Below are 13021 nucleotides of genomic sequence, written 5' to 3'. Positions count from 1 at the left end.
GGGCATTAGATTGGCAGGCGTTGTGGGCCCTAAGGGGAGGGGAAAATGGATGTGCAATGGATGGAACAAAGGTAAATAAGGGGGCAAAAGAGGAGTTATGTGAGAGTACACGAGGATGAATATAAAACAGCTAATATTACACCAAAAACATATAGGGGATGACAGACTAATAATGAAATCCATAAGACAAAACATAGGATAACTAAAAAATTTAGAAAACTGTACAACCTAAAGTATGGACCACATAGTAAGCACAAATGTTACCTTGTTTGAAAACTATAGTTTCGGAATCTGTACATCAGTTTCAGGAAATATGATATGAATAAGTTAAAAGATTATTGCTGTAGAAGGGAAAAGGTTTTATGGTGGATCTGGGGAAATACTGTATATTGTATATAAGAACTTCGGTGATCTAAGACTCTTCTGAAGCTGACATTATGTTGGGATTCACTTTACGGGAAGTTTTGGATCACAGAGTGGTTCAACAATGGCAGCGGAGGAATACTGATATGGGATGTTATTGACAAGATATATATGGTTGACAGGGAGTTTATACAGGGCATATGCCCAGGGTATATGGTAATGTCTATATATACTCATAGTGGAAACAATTAAAAACAACAGCTGGGGGGGTACTGGGCTCCTGGCCGGGGGGTCACTGTTGTGGGCCCTGGGAGAGCAGCGGCAATCCTCCAGGTGCAACGGCAAGAACCAGGAAGGAAGGAGGGCCCAACAGTGGGCTCTTGATACTAATGGCTACACTTTTGAGCCTATACACCTGCAATAAGAACAAGGCCTAGAGTAGCATTGTGCCTGGGGGTTTCCTCCTGACAGCCTTCATGTTACTCAAATGTGGCCACTCTCACAGCCAAACTCAGCGTGTAGATGTGATGCATTCCCCCCAGCGTGGGACACGACACCCGGGGATGAGCCTCCCTGGCACCGAGGGATCACTACCACATACCAGCTGAAGAAGCAACTAGAAAATGACCTTGAATTAAAGATTCAATGCGGAACAGCAGAATATACCTGTCTACATATAATAACATGACTTCGGGAAGCGGTTTGACCTAATGTAAGGGGGAAATGGAAAGGAGAAATGAGATTATAAGGCTGTGAGTCTCTAAAAAAGAGTCTGGAGGTTGTCACAAGGAATACCCCTATGTACAACTGAACAGAGTCTAAGAGACAGATAAGGTAGATACAACCCCAGGTATTGGTTCTTTTGAGTCTGCGTGATGGAATTGGACTCAGAGGGGATCTCTTTTCATAAGACTTGCATGCTACTTTATTGGAATTGTAGTTGGTGCTGGGTTTGAGATATATGTAGGGGATTTGAATCTCTGGACTGATAATATGACACCCAGGCCCAGAGCCTCAACAGACTTCAGCTCCTACACTTTGATTTATTGGACTTACTCCACTCAGCTAACATGGAGTTGAAGAAGGTCAACCACCACAACATGGAGCCTAGAGTGTCTACAACTAGAAGCGGGAGGAGTGCATCCAGTACCCATGTGGAATCTAAGCCCTCACTTGACATAGGTGTGCAATGGACACAACCAATCCAATGTCCACAGAGAAAATGTGGAATGGGTGTGGGAACGGTAGCCATGGGGGCTGCTGGGTGTGGGGAACGGGAGGAAGAGATGAGATGTGGAGGCATTTTCGGGACGTGGAGTTGTCCTGGATAGTGCTTCACGGACAATTACGGGACACTGTAGATCCCCCCAGGGCCCACTGGATGGAATGTGAGAGAGGCTGGGCTATGATGTGGACCATTGACTATGGGGTGCAGTGATGCTCAGAGATGAACTTTACCAGGTGCAATGGATGTGTCATGATTATGGGAGAGAGTGTTGCTGCGGGGGGAGTGGGGGGGGGCGGTGGGGTTGAATGGGACCTCATATTTTTTTTAATGTAAATTAAAAAATAAATAAATAATTAAAAAAAAAAAAAAAAAGAAGACGCAGCAAATAGACACAGAGAACAGACAACCAGGGTGGGGAGGGAAGGGGAGAGAAATAAATAAATAAAGCTTTAAAAAAAAAAAAAGAAAACTGGTTTCAATTGAGGTGATAATGTAGGTTTTTTCCCCCTTCGTTCTATTAATGTGGTTTATTACATTGATCGATTTACTTATGTTGATCCATCCTTGCATTCCTTGGATAAATTCCACTTGGTTATCATGTATAATCCTTTTAATATGTTGTTGGATTTTGTTTGCTAGTATTTTGTGGGGGATTTTTGCATCTATATTCACAAGAGATATTGGTCTATAATTTTCTTTTCTTATGATATCTTTACCTGGCTTTACTATTAGATTGAGCCTCATAGGTTGAGTCAAGAAGTGTTCCCACCTGTTCAGCTTTCTGAAACAGTTTGGGAAGGATTGGTGTTAATTCTTCTTTGAGTGTTTGGCAAAATTCCCTAGTGAAGCCATTCGGTCCTGGGCTTTCCTGTGTCGAGAGGTTTTTGATTACTGAGTCAATCTCTTGTCTCTTTATTGTTAATATTATTGGTTGAGATCTTCTATTTCTAGAGACAGCTTAGGTAATTTGTGTGCTTCTAGGAATTTGTCCATTTCATCTAAGTTATCTAACTTGTTGGTGTACAATTGTTCATAATATCCTCTTTTTTTTTTGGTCTCTATTTATTTCTTTAACGTTACGTTCAAAAAATATGAGGTCCCCACACACCTCCCACCCCCCTCCCTCCACTCCTCCCCCCACAACAACAACCTCCTCAATCATCATGAGATATTCACTGCACTTGGTGAATACATCTCTGAGTACCGCTGCACCTCATGGTCAATGGTCCACATCATAACCTGTAGGAGAGTGTGGGCTATGATGTGGACCATAATCCTCTTGTAGTTCTTTTTTTTCTCTAAGATTGGTAGTGGTGCTCCCCTTTCATTTCTAATTTTTATTAATTGTGTCCTCTCTCCTTTTCACTTTGTCAGCCTAGCTAAAGATTTGTAAATTTTATTGATCTTTTCAAAGAATCAACTTTTGGTTTCATTTATTCTTTTTGATTGCTTTTCTGTCTTCTATTTCATTCATTTCTGTCCTAATCTTTATTATTTCCTTCCTTTCCTTTGGGGGTGTAAGGTTAGGTTACGGATTTGAGATCTTTCTTCTTCTTTTTAAAATCCCTGCCCTTGTGTAGTTTACATTTTATTAACTATCAAACTTTGTAGGAGTCTTATAAGCCAGACACTGTAGTAAGTGCCTATCTTATATTTATTTCTCTCAACAACTCCTTGAGTTAGATACAGTATTCCCACTTTGTTAATGAAAAAAATGGGACATATTGAGAGGTTATGTAATTTGTTGATTACACAGCCAGTAAGTGGCAGTACTGGAATTTGAATCCAGGCAAGCTGTCTTCAGAATCAGTTCTTTTAGCTGCTGTGGCATATTGACTACCACTTTCTTCTTCTAACGTAATCATTTACAGGTATAAATTTCCCTCTTGGTACTGTCTTTGCTGCATCCCTCAAGTTTTGGTATATTGTGTTTTCATTTTCATTTGCCTCAAGGATATTTCCTAATTTCCCTTGTGATTTCTTCTTTGAGCCATCAGTTGTTTAAGAGTGTATTATTTAATTTCCACATATCTGTGAGTTTTCCATTATTGGAAATAATTCCATTATTCTATTATTGATTTCTAGCTTCATCCCATTGTGATCAGAGAAGATATTTTGTATTGTTTTAAACTTCTAAAATTTATTGAGACCATAACCTGTAGTCTATCTTAGAGAGTTATCTGAGGGCACTTGAGAAGAATGTGTATTCTGCTGTTGTTGGGTGTGGCACTTTGGAGTTTTGTGGACACCAGAAAATCCTGTTCTTAAAGCTAATCCATTCCTTTGTGTGTAAACCTATGATAGGCAGGCTATTTTGATTAAATTACTTCAGTTAAGGACCTTTGATTAGATTACATGACCCAAGGGTAGTCTTACTCCTGTTATTAGAGTTCTTTATAAATGGAAGAATAAGAAGCCACTGACACAGTAAAAGAAAGCTGCAGAGACAGAGAAGCTAAGGGAGAAGTCCCTGGGAGTGAGAAGCTGAAGTCAACAGAACACAGAGGCAGAGAGGATGCCACTTTAGCCAGAAGCTGAAAGCAACGAGGCCAGAGGAGAGGGGAGAGATGAGTGGACACCGCCATGTGCCTGATACAGCTGCAGCTCAGGGTGAAAATACCTGATGACGCCTTGATTTGGTCAATTTCATGGCCTCAGAACTCTAAGCTTTTAAATTAATAAATACCCATTGTGAAAGTCAATCTATTTTTGAGATATTGTTTGGCAGCCTTTAGCTAACTAAAACATTGGCTGAAGTGTGGTATAATGTCTGTTATGTCTAGTTGGTTTATAGCATTGTCCAAATCGCCTATTTCCTTACTGATCTTCTCTCTAGATGTTCTTTTTTTTTTCTTTCCAAATTCTACTCAATTTATTCATTTAAAAAAAAATTACATTAAAAAAATATGAGGTCCCCATTCACCCACACCGCCCCCACCCCACCACTCCCCCCACAGTAACACTCTCCCCCATCATCATGACACATCCATTGCATCTGGTGAGTACATCTCTGGGCATCGCTGCACCCCATGGCCTGTGGTCCACACCATAGCCCACACTCTCCCAAGTTCCATCCAGTGGGCCATGGGAGGACATACGACATACAATGTCCGGCAATTGTCCCTGCAGCACCACCCAGGACAACTTCAAGTCCCGAAAATGCCTCCACATCTCATCTCTTCCTCCCATTCCCTGCACCCAGCAGCCACCATGGCCACTTTTTCCACACCAATGCCACATTTTCTCGATTATTAACCACAATAATTCATGAATAGAATATCATTATCTAGATGTTCTTTTGCTGTCCTGTCCATTCACAGTGTCCTCTTGCAGTGTTCTACATCTTAAGAAGGGTGTGGGTACCTGTGGCCTGAGGTGTGGCTTGGACTCTCAAGGCTCCCAGTCCAGGCAGGCTTGGGCCACCATGGGAGAGGGCCATAGGGAGACTGGAGAAGCAATAGGATTCCATGGGTTGAGGTTTGGAGTTTCTGGGGAACCCAAACCCTGACTCTTGTCCTCATCTGTGGCACAGCCAGCAACTTACTCTATCCTCTCAAGCTGTCTAGATCCCTTAAGCTTCATCCCAGGAATAACCCAGCGACTGGTGTCACTCCTGGGCTCACCACCACCACCACCATCAGTCCAGCACCGCACATTCTCTGGTCACAGGTTTTCAATGTGTTTTCACAGGTAGGCAAGGCAAATGCATTCACTCCTGTTTTTCAGATGAGGTGATAGGAAGCCTCAGAATATTTTTCTTTTTGGGGGGAGGGAGGGATGCAGGGATTTTATTTTATTTCGATTATTTTATTATTTTATTTTATATATATTTGTCTTACTATCTGTCCATCTACTTGAGCAGCCAGGACCCTTAACTCCTCCCTACTCTTCCCAATCTTTTATATTTAGTAAGAGAACACAACTCTCAAAGAACCGTAGGACAGGAAGTCAGTATAAGAGAGTAGAAAGTGGAAGCTAGCAGTGGTGCACATATTACTGTTGCAGTAATAGCAGCCTGAGTGTCTGTTCAGGATACCAGCCTCAGTGGTGGAAGGCCTGTGCTGTCAGCATGGGTGCCACGAGCAGAGGGGAGATACGAAAAACAACCACTGGATCTTAGAGACCCCAGACTCCCTAGAAATCCCTCATCCCCACACTGGGCTGTTTCTCAGAGGCCGGTTTCTGGGTCCTTATTCCTTGACTCAAGCACTGCAATCTTTCCTCTAGATGTTAACCTTCTGCTTGAGGTGTTGATTGAATGGAGGTCCCCATTGCTGTAAAATTCAGACTTACTGATCCAGTTCTGCACTCTGGCCCCTTGACCTGGTATGGCAATTGTTCAGTGGTCACTACCTGGTATGCTATGTTAAAGAAGGATTCTTGAGGGGAATCCAGGGAAGAGATCAGCAATAGATTAGCAATGTCTGCCGTAGACATGATAAAGGCATGTCAGCATTCAGCTCTGGATTAGCAATGCCTGCCATGGGCATGATAAGGGTATGTGGGCATGCATTTTCCATGTGTTACCCCTGCCCCACCCAATGTGTCAGGACTGCTGTTAGAGTTATGTTGCTGTGGCCCCATTCTGGCCCCTCTCTGCCCATATGACCCTGTGGGCAAGGACTGCACTGGGCTAAGGGGAGGTGGAACCCACAATCTGCTTCCTTGCAGACCACACTCTGGGTACCTGGGTCCACATAATTCCTGCCCGAACCATCCTGAGCCCAATTCTGAGCCCTGAGCCAGCCTCTGCCTTGGGCCAGTCTTCCTAAGTTCTGACCAGGTTACCCTAAGCCCAAAGAGTAGCCAAAAAGAGGCTTTTATCAGAAGGATAGAACTGGACTGTCCACACACGTGCAGGATGAAGTCAGATGTCAAAGAGAGGTAGGCTCTGGGCTGGGGAGGTCTCAGTTTGTGCTTTTATCCTGGACCCCACAAATGTTAGCAATGGGCCTATGAAATACACTGAAAGAGTGTGGTGATGGGCTAGTGATGTCTGCCATGGGCAAGGGTGAGGAGTGGTCAGTAGTTTCATATTAAGCCTCCCTGCCCAGAAGATGCATCGATTTCTACTGCACTCTCATGCACGCTCTTGGCCCACATTCTAATCCACGTTCGCTCAGACTCTCACAAAGGAAGACCGTACACCACCTTCCAAGGAGACCTCCCTGGCATGTGTGAACAGCTCTGAGGGTTGGAATGGTCTTCCCTAAGCTGATCCCAATGCTGCCTCCCTAGCACTTATACCCTTTGGCCCAAATTCTGGATGGGGACTTGCCCAGGGTCACAGAGCTCTCAGTGGCAGAATCCAAGTGGGACCCCAGGACTCAGCCCTGTTCTTGCCTCTTCACCCTAACTTGATGCTCAAAGGAGCCTCAGGATGAGGAGCGCCAAGTTGGGGGAGCAGGGCATCCAGTCTGTCCCATTCCCCACTCCCGATAATCTTGCCAAAGTGTAACACAATAATAAAGAGGAAAAAAAGAATACACACAACACAAACTTTCAGGGATCCAAATAATACACCAAGGACAATCTTAATAAATACTTAAAATTTAAAAGCTCTGGATGTCAAAGGCACAAGAATTTACACACCTCAACACTGGCAGGCTGGGTTCTCACGGGAAGGATTCAATGTGTGCACCAGCATCCCAGAGCGGGACTGCAATGGGTGGAGAAAGCACCTGCGGTCACCCTCTCTGGGGCTTCTATTCTCCAAGGGGGGGTTCAAGTTGGGGGACCCCCTGCTCCTATTCATCAGGGCCGGCTCAGAACAGCCCCCTTGTCCCGGCTGAGGAAGGGGAAAGAAGAACCGACAAGCACCTGTCTTGACGTGGGGGGGTCTGGGTGACCCTCTCCATGAGTTCTGGGAGTGAGGACCCCTGGGAGGCATCCTGGAGCCTGAGCAGCGTCCTGAGAGTCTAGGGATGGTGCCGCCCCTTGGCGATAGCCCGGAGGGCAGCTGAGCACCGCAGGGGCCTGGCAGGACTGCACCTCAGTGTCTCCTCCCTGCCCCAGGGGCGCAGAGGCTCCAGGCCGGCCCTTGGCCCCAGTCGCCCTTGTCATCCCCGAGGTCTGGCTCCGAGTGGACTCCCTGGTCCTCAGCCCTGGGGCCTGGCCAATCCCCACCCCCCACCCCCACCCCGAGCACCACAAACCTCTGGCCAAGCTTGAGCCAGGTGGGAGAAATGCCGGCCGGCTCCAGCAGGAGTGTTCTTTGGTGGGGGGCAATGACTGAAGCCACGGTGGGGAAGGGGCATGTGCTCAGGGCCTGGCGCGGCCTGTTAAGCCGTGCACCGCCTGTGGTCCCCGAAGTCCCCTTCCAGGCCCACCTCCCTGCAAGCCCCAGAGCGATGACTGACGCAGCCACTCCTGGTCCAGGCAGGGGTCAAGCACCAGTTTAGAAACCCTGGATGAGGAGGACATGGTTCCAGAGTGTTCCAGACCCCTTCTCTGCGTGTAGGGGTGGGGTCCCAGCTTGCTCCAAGGCCGACCCGTAACCTGGAGCCACCAGAAGCAACAGGAAGAAATAACTTCAGGGACACAACAGGGCTCAAACGCTGCTCTCACGCCGGCAGGGGCGAGCTGGACTCTGCTCCTTGCCTTGGCCAGCTCAGTGTTGGCAACTAAGACCTGGGCCTGAGCTGGCCTTACCTTCCCTGTCCCCAGCCCTGAAGGGGGAGGCCTCATGGCCAGATTCACCCAGACTACCCTTGTCCCTGGCCCCACCTTGCCTTCCTGGGCAGAGGGGCTGTCCTGGCGAAGGTAGGAAGCGCTGACGGCCTCCAGCTTGGGCGACAGCCCTGCCCCGGGCCCAGGGGCTGTGAGGAGTAGGTAAGAGCTGGCCCGCGACCCTGGCAGGTGAACAAACAGGAACCCCTGAGAAGTTCAATTCTGCTGCCTGGGGCCGCTTGCTGAGGTATTTCTGGTTAGGGCTTTCCCTGATCTTTCTCTTCTTTCTATCCCTTCATGGGTGAAGGGTGTCCCACCCTAGACAAGAACGACAAGGAAATAACTTAAAGGGAAGTCTGTGCTTGCCCCTGTCCGCAGTATGCATTCTCTGCGCCAGGGCCCGGGGGCAGCACACGACGTGTAAACTTGACTGCCAGAACAGGAGGCAGGGCTCAGGTCACGGGGGCGGGGTGGGGAGCTTGGTGCCTGGGAGCTCCCGGCCTTCCCGGGGCTGCCCTGTATCCTGGGAGCCTGGCATGGGCGCCGCAGTCGAGGCCTGGGGCAGCCCCCAGAGGGTGGGAGGGAAAGTGCCCCAGAACGCCCCAGGGCTCGGCTTCCGGGGGGCAAAGCGGCTCTGGGTCACTGCGGAGCTTCTGTCCAGAGGCTCTGGGAGCTGTGTGGTGAGGTCCTGCCGATGGCCGGCTGGCCCCGCCAGCCCCCTGGTGGGCGCCACAGCATCTGGGGGGGCCTTGGGTCCTGCAGAGAGGCTCCCGGGGGTGGTGATGGGTGGTGGTGAGGCCAAGCCGGGGTCCAGGCTAGCATCAGAGGCTGGCACCTTCCCGGTGCAGGACCCACAGCACAGCCGGTGGTAGCCGGGGATGGAGCAGTAGCGGCCGAGCGCTTTCATCTGGCAGAAGATGGACCTGTCCCCCCGGCATGGCTCCACTGCAGGCACAGCACAAAGAGGGGCGCGGGAGGGGAAAAAAGGGCACCCGTCAGCACGGTGGTGCTGGACAAGGCCCCCTCCTCCCACCACCCCGCCAACCGCCGGCCCTCCGCGCCCTTCCTTGCTGGACTCACTGTGAAGCTTTTCCTGAGGAGGGACCACAGGGCTCCCTGACGGGAGGGCCAGACTGAGGGAGGGAGCCCTTGCCAAATGCAAGAACTAAAATCCTCAAGATCCACGTCCTCAAAGCGGGGCTCCCAGACCCACAGCCCCTGCCTCACCCGGAAGCTTGTTAGAAATGCACATTCTTGGGCCCCATTCAGACCTATGGAAGCAGATGCTCCAGCGGAAAGGGACCAGCTCCGTGTTGTAACAAAATCCTCCAGGTGATTCTGGGGACGCTAACATCTGAGAAACCCGCCCTACATCATTAGTCCCCGACCTTGGCCACATTCTGGAATCACGTGCAGAGTTTTACAAATGACCGGTGCCCAGCCCTGCCTCTGACCGTCTGGGGTGTGGGAACTGGGGTTTTTAGAAGCTCCCCAGGCCCAGGAGATTCAAAGCTTGAGAAGCTGCTCTAGATGGAGTTAGAACACTCACCCTTCCCAACCAGCCCCAAATTGTCTGCTCCACTCTAGCCTTGGGGCAGGGGGGGACGGAATGCCCACGGGCTCACAGTTCTGGCACGCAGATTCGATACCGTGCCACCAGGTAGCACGCATTTGAAACATGCAATCCTACACCAAGAAAGTGCAATTCAGTAGATCTAGGTTCAGATCCAGGCTCCACGACTTAAAAACTGTGAAGCCTTGGGCCGGTCCCTTCAACTCTCTAAGCCTCAGTTTCTTCACCTGCAAATGGGGAAATGCTGACGACAGTGAATAATCAAAGGAAATTTCACATTTGAAGTGCCTGGCATAGAAGCACTACACCGATTTCCTTTTCTTTGCTTTCTCTAAAAATGTCTGTGTGGTTACTTCAGGTATGTGAAAGCGGGACTCTTCAGACTGCGTGTGAAGGTGGGACCTTTCTACTCATTTTTGACTATGGCAGAGAAAAAGAGGCTCAGGGGAAGCCCGGAAAGAGCAGGGAAAATGGGAAGCCGCTAGATGGCGCCAGAATTCTAGGCCCAGAATCAGAATCCAGGCCTGGGGAGGAAAGGGAAGGAAACCTGGGGAGTCCGCGGGCTGGAGCCGCAGCCCAGATGCACAGAAGCTGCAGTCTGGAGGTCCTTGGAGCTCGCCCGGTCCAATCCCTTCATTTTACAGATGAGGTCACCGAGCTCAGAGAGGTTAAGGGGTTTGCACACGGGTGTGTATGCGTGTGTGTTTGTGTCTTTCTGAAAAGCACCTTGCTGGACCCTGGTCCTTGGGAGGGTAGGGAGGGGAAAACGAAGGCGCCTAGAAAGGCGACATGAAACCCGGTGGCTGGCGCAGAGCAGGTGCCCTGTAAATACTGGAAGGACAGTGCACGGGAGGGGGGCAGGCTGAGCGATGGGCAGGGAGCAATACTGCCTCCCTTGGGGCCGTGCTTGTGGCTCGCGGCGGCCGCGCTCTGTCCATCATCTCAGCCGCCCTGTGAGGACAGCTAGGTCTGCTGTGGTCCCTTACCCAAGTATCACGGAGCCAGGCATGAGTCAGAATCTGGAGCTTTCGGAGTTTACATATACTGTATGCTACATAACGTCCCCAGTGGAGCCTGGGCCATCGCCTTATAACCAAATAGGGCAATGGTTCTGCAGCCAAAAAGGCCATTATCTCTTGTTAGCTCAGATCAGATTTTACCGCCAAAGGAGTTTGCACCAAATTTAGGACAAAAGTTTCAGCATTTTGGAATTGCAGATAGTCTTTGGGATCCTGGCTCATGATACTTGGGCTTCTGGAAGGTTTGGGATAAGGGGTGGGGGTGAGGGACTGCACTTACTTGATGATACCTTGTTGATGGGGGGTAAAGGACCAGATTGTGGTGCCCACTGCCCCTCTGGGGTCACCAGTTTCCTGACGTCATCCTCTGCTGTGGAGTTCTGGAGCCCTCCTGTGGGCGGGAAGAAGGGGCTCTAGCATTTGGGATTTCTAGGGAGCGAGGAGGCAGAGGGGGCTGGGACTCAGGTGGAGGCCAGAACTGGGCCTGTCCAGCCCATTGCACCTGCTCACCCTCACACGCGGGCAGGCTGCAGACTTGGACGCTGTCTGGCTTGTCCCCGTCACACTGCCCGAGACTGTTGGCACTGGTCCGGCACACCACCTGCCGCTGCTGGATGCCCTCCCCACAGGTGGCGGAGCACTGCCCGCGGGAGGGCCAGGCCACAGCAGCCGGGGGGAGGTAGAGAGACAGAGGAGGGGGACAGTGAGCACCAAGTCCAGCCAAGGCCCGAGGGCAGAAAGGGTACAAAAGAAGGTGCCAACTCAGTCTTTGCTTGGCCAGAAGGGACATGTCAGGTCTTCCAAATAGCCAAGCCAGGACACCACACCTGTGGCCAAATACTCCTGTGCCAGTTTGAGCTTAGAACCCCATGGGCCTTTCCCTGAACTAAACAGTTAGCCCCTGGCTCGGGAGGGCACTCCCAGGACCCCATTTCAGCACTACTGCCTGCATCCACTCTGTCTGTCTGTGCCTGGGTTGTAAAGTATTTTGTGTGTCACTCCCACTGTGGTTCACCTCACTGCGCAAACCGGGGCAGATCTGCTTACTTGATGGTCTCTCACTTACAGGATGTGGGGGCCCAGATTGTGTCCCTACTGCCCCTCGGGCCATTTCCAACTCTAAACTAAGAGAACTGGGTGACAGGGTCTTCATGGACCCATCTAGCTCTGACAGTCAATGACTTAGTGACTCAATTTACCAAAAATCAGCTTGAGAGGCATTCTGCCCAAGAGGGAAAAGCATGGGTACAAGAAGCAGAAGGCAGACAGATAACAACTGCTGCAAGGGCAGCCACACCTACCATCCTCGCACCTTGCACACTGATGATGGGTGGTGTGGGGTGCTGGGGGTGAGGGGCGGTCCCAGACAAGCCAGAGGGCCCAGTGTGACAAGGGCACTGGGTCGTTTAGGCACTGATCATGGACACTCTTGGTTGGCTGGGGAAGAACTTGCAGGCCCCACTTCTCACACCAGGACATGGGACAACCAAGGGAGACCCGAGAGTCACGGGAGCGCAGAGCCATGGGACAAACATGGCTCTTCCTCCCAACATGGACAATTAGCGACCCCAGCTAACATCTCAAGAACTTCGTCAGTCTTGCAAGTGGTAGCTATCGCCACAATCTGTCGTCTCTTAGTTTTGTCTGTGAAGTCCTTTGTAGACTCAAAATTTTTGTTTTATATTAAACCAAATAAAGATATACATTATGGATATCTGGATTTGGGGCATTTAAAAATACTTATTTTGCAATATTCCAAACAGAAAAGAATAGGGAATTTAGCAAATGCACATTCAAATGCTACCATGAGCTTTAATAAATCAGCAATTTAACATATTTTCAAATCTTACTTTGTGTCTTTTGAAACTTTTAAGTAAAATGGTATCCTATTGGGAGTATCCTACTTCAGTGCTTTTACTCTCCTACATTAATTTTCCTGAGATTTATCTATACTGATATGTACAGTCCAAACATTCATTATTCTTACAGTATAATATTTTATTGTATTTATTGAACAGACATAATTTCTTTGTCCAGTCTCCTAGAGATGGACTTTTTAGGATATTTCCTAATGTTTTGCTATTATAATAAGCATCACTGTGCTTTTCTCCTTGATAAAATTAGTTTTTAAGAGAAAATGCATGTGTGATAGTTAATTTCATGTGTCAC

General features: G+C 49.2%; 1 protein-coding gene across 1 annotated transcript in view; it reads right to left on the bottom strand.

Annotated features, from left to right (window-relative positions):
* Positions 1-7091: 7091 nt before the first annotated feature.
* The window catches only part of ADAMTS14 (ADAM metallopeptidase with thrombospondin type 1 motif 14), an 83680-nt gene continuing 77750 nt past the window's right edge, over positions 7092-13021 (bottom strand). The window contains exons 20-22 of the mRNA XM_058298978.1: positions 11363-11492; positions 11133-11243; positions 7092-9205 (exon numbers count right to left, since the gene is read on the bottom strand). Of these exons, the coding sequence (XP_058154961.1) occupies positions 8718-9205; positions 11133-11243; positions 11363-11492 (729 nt within the window). The 3' untranslated portion in view covers positions 7092-8717. The remainder of the gene's footprint in view (positions 9206-11132; positions 11244-11362; positions 11493-13021) is intronic.

Source organism: Dasypus novemcinctus, chromosome 6 (assembly GCF_030445035.2).
Source record: "Dasypus novemcinctus isolate mDasNov1 chromosome 6, mDasNov1.1.hap2, whole genome shotgun sequence".
NCBI classification, from domain to species: Eukaryota; Metazoa; Chordata; class Mammalia; order Cingulata; family Dasypodidae; genus Dasypus; species Dasypus novemcinctus.
The sequence above is the reverse complement of the archived record's forward strand: the minus strand, read 5'-3'. Positions and strand labels throughout refer to the sequence as shown.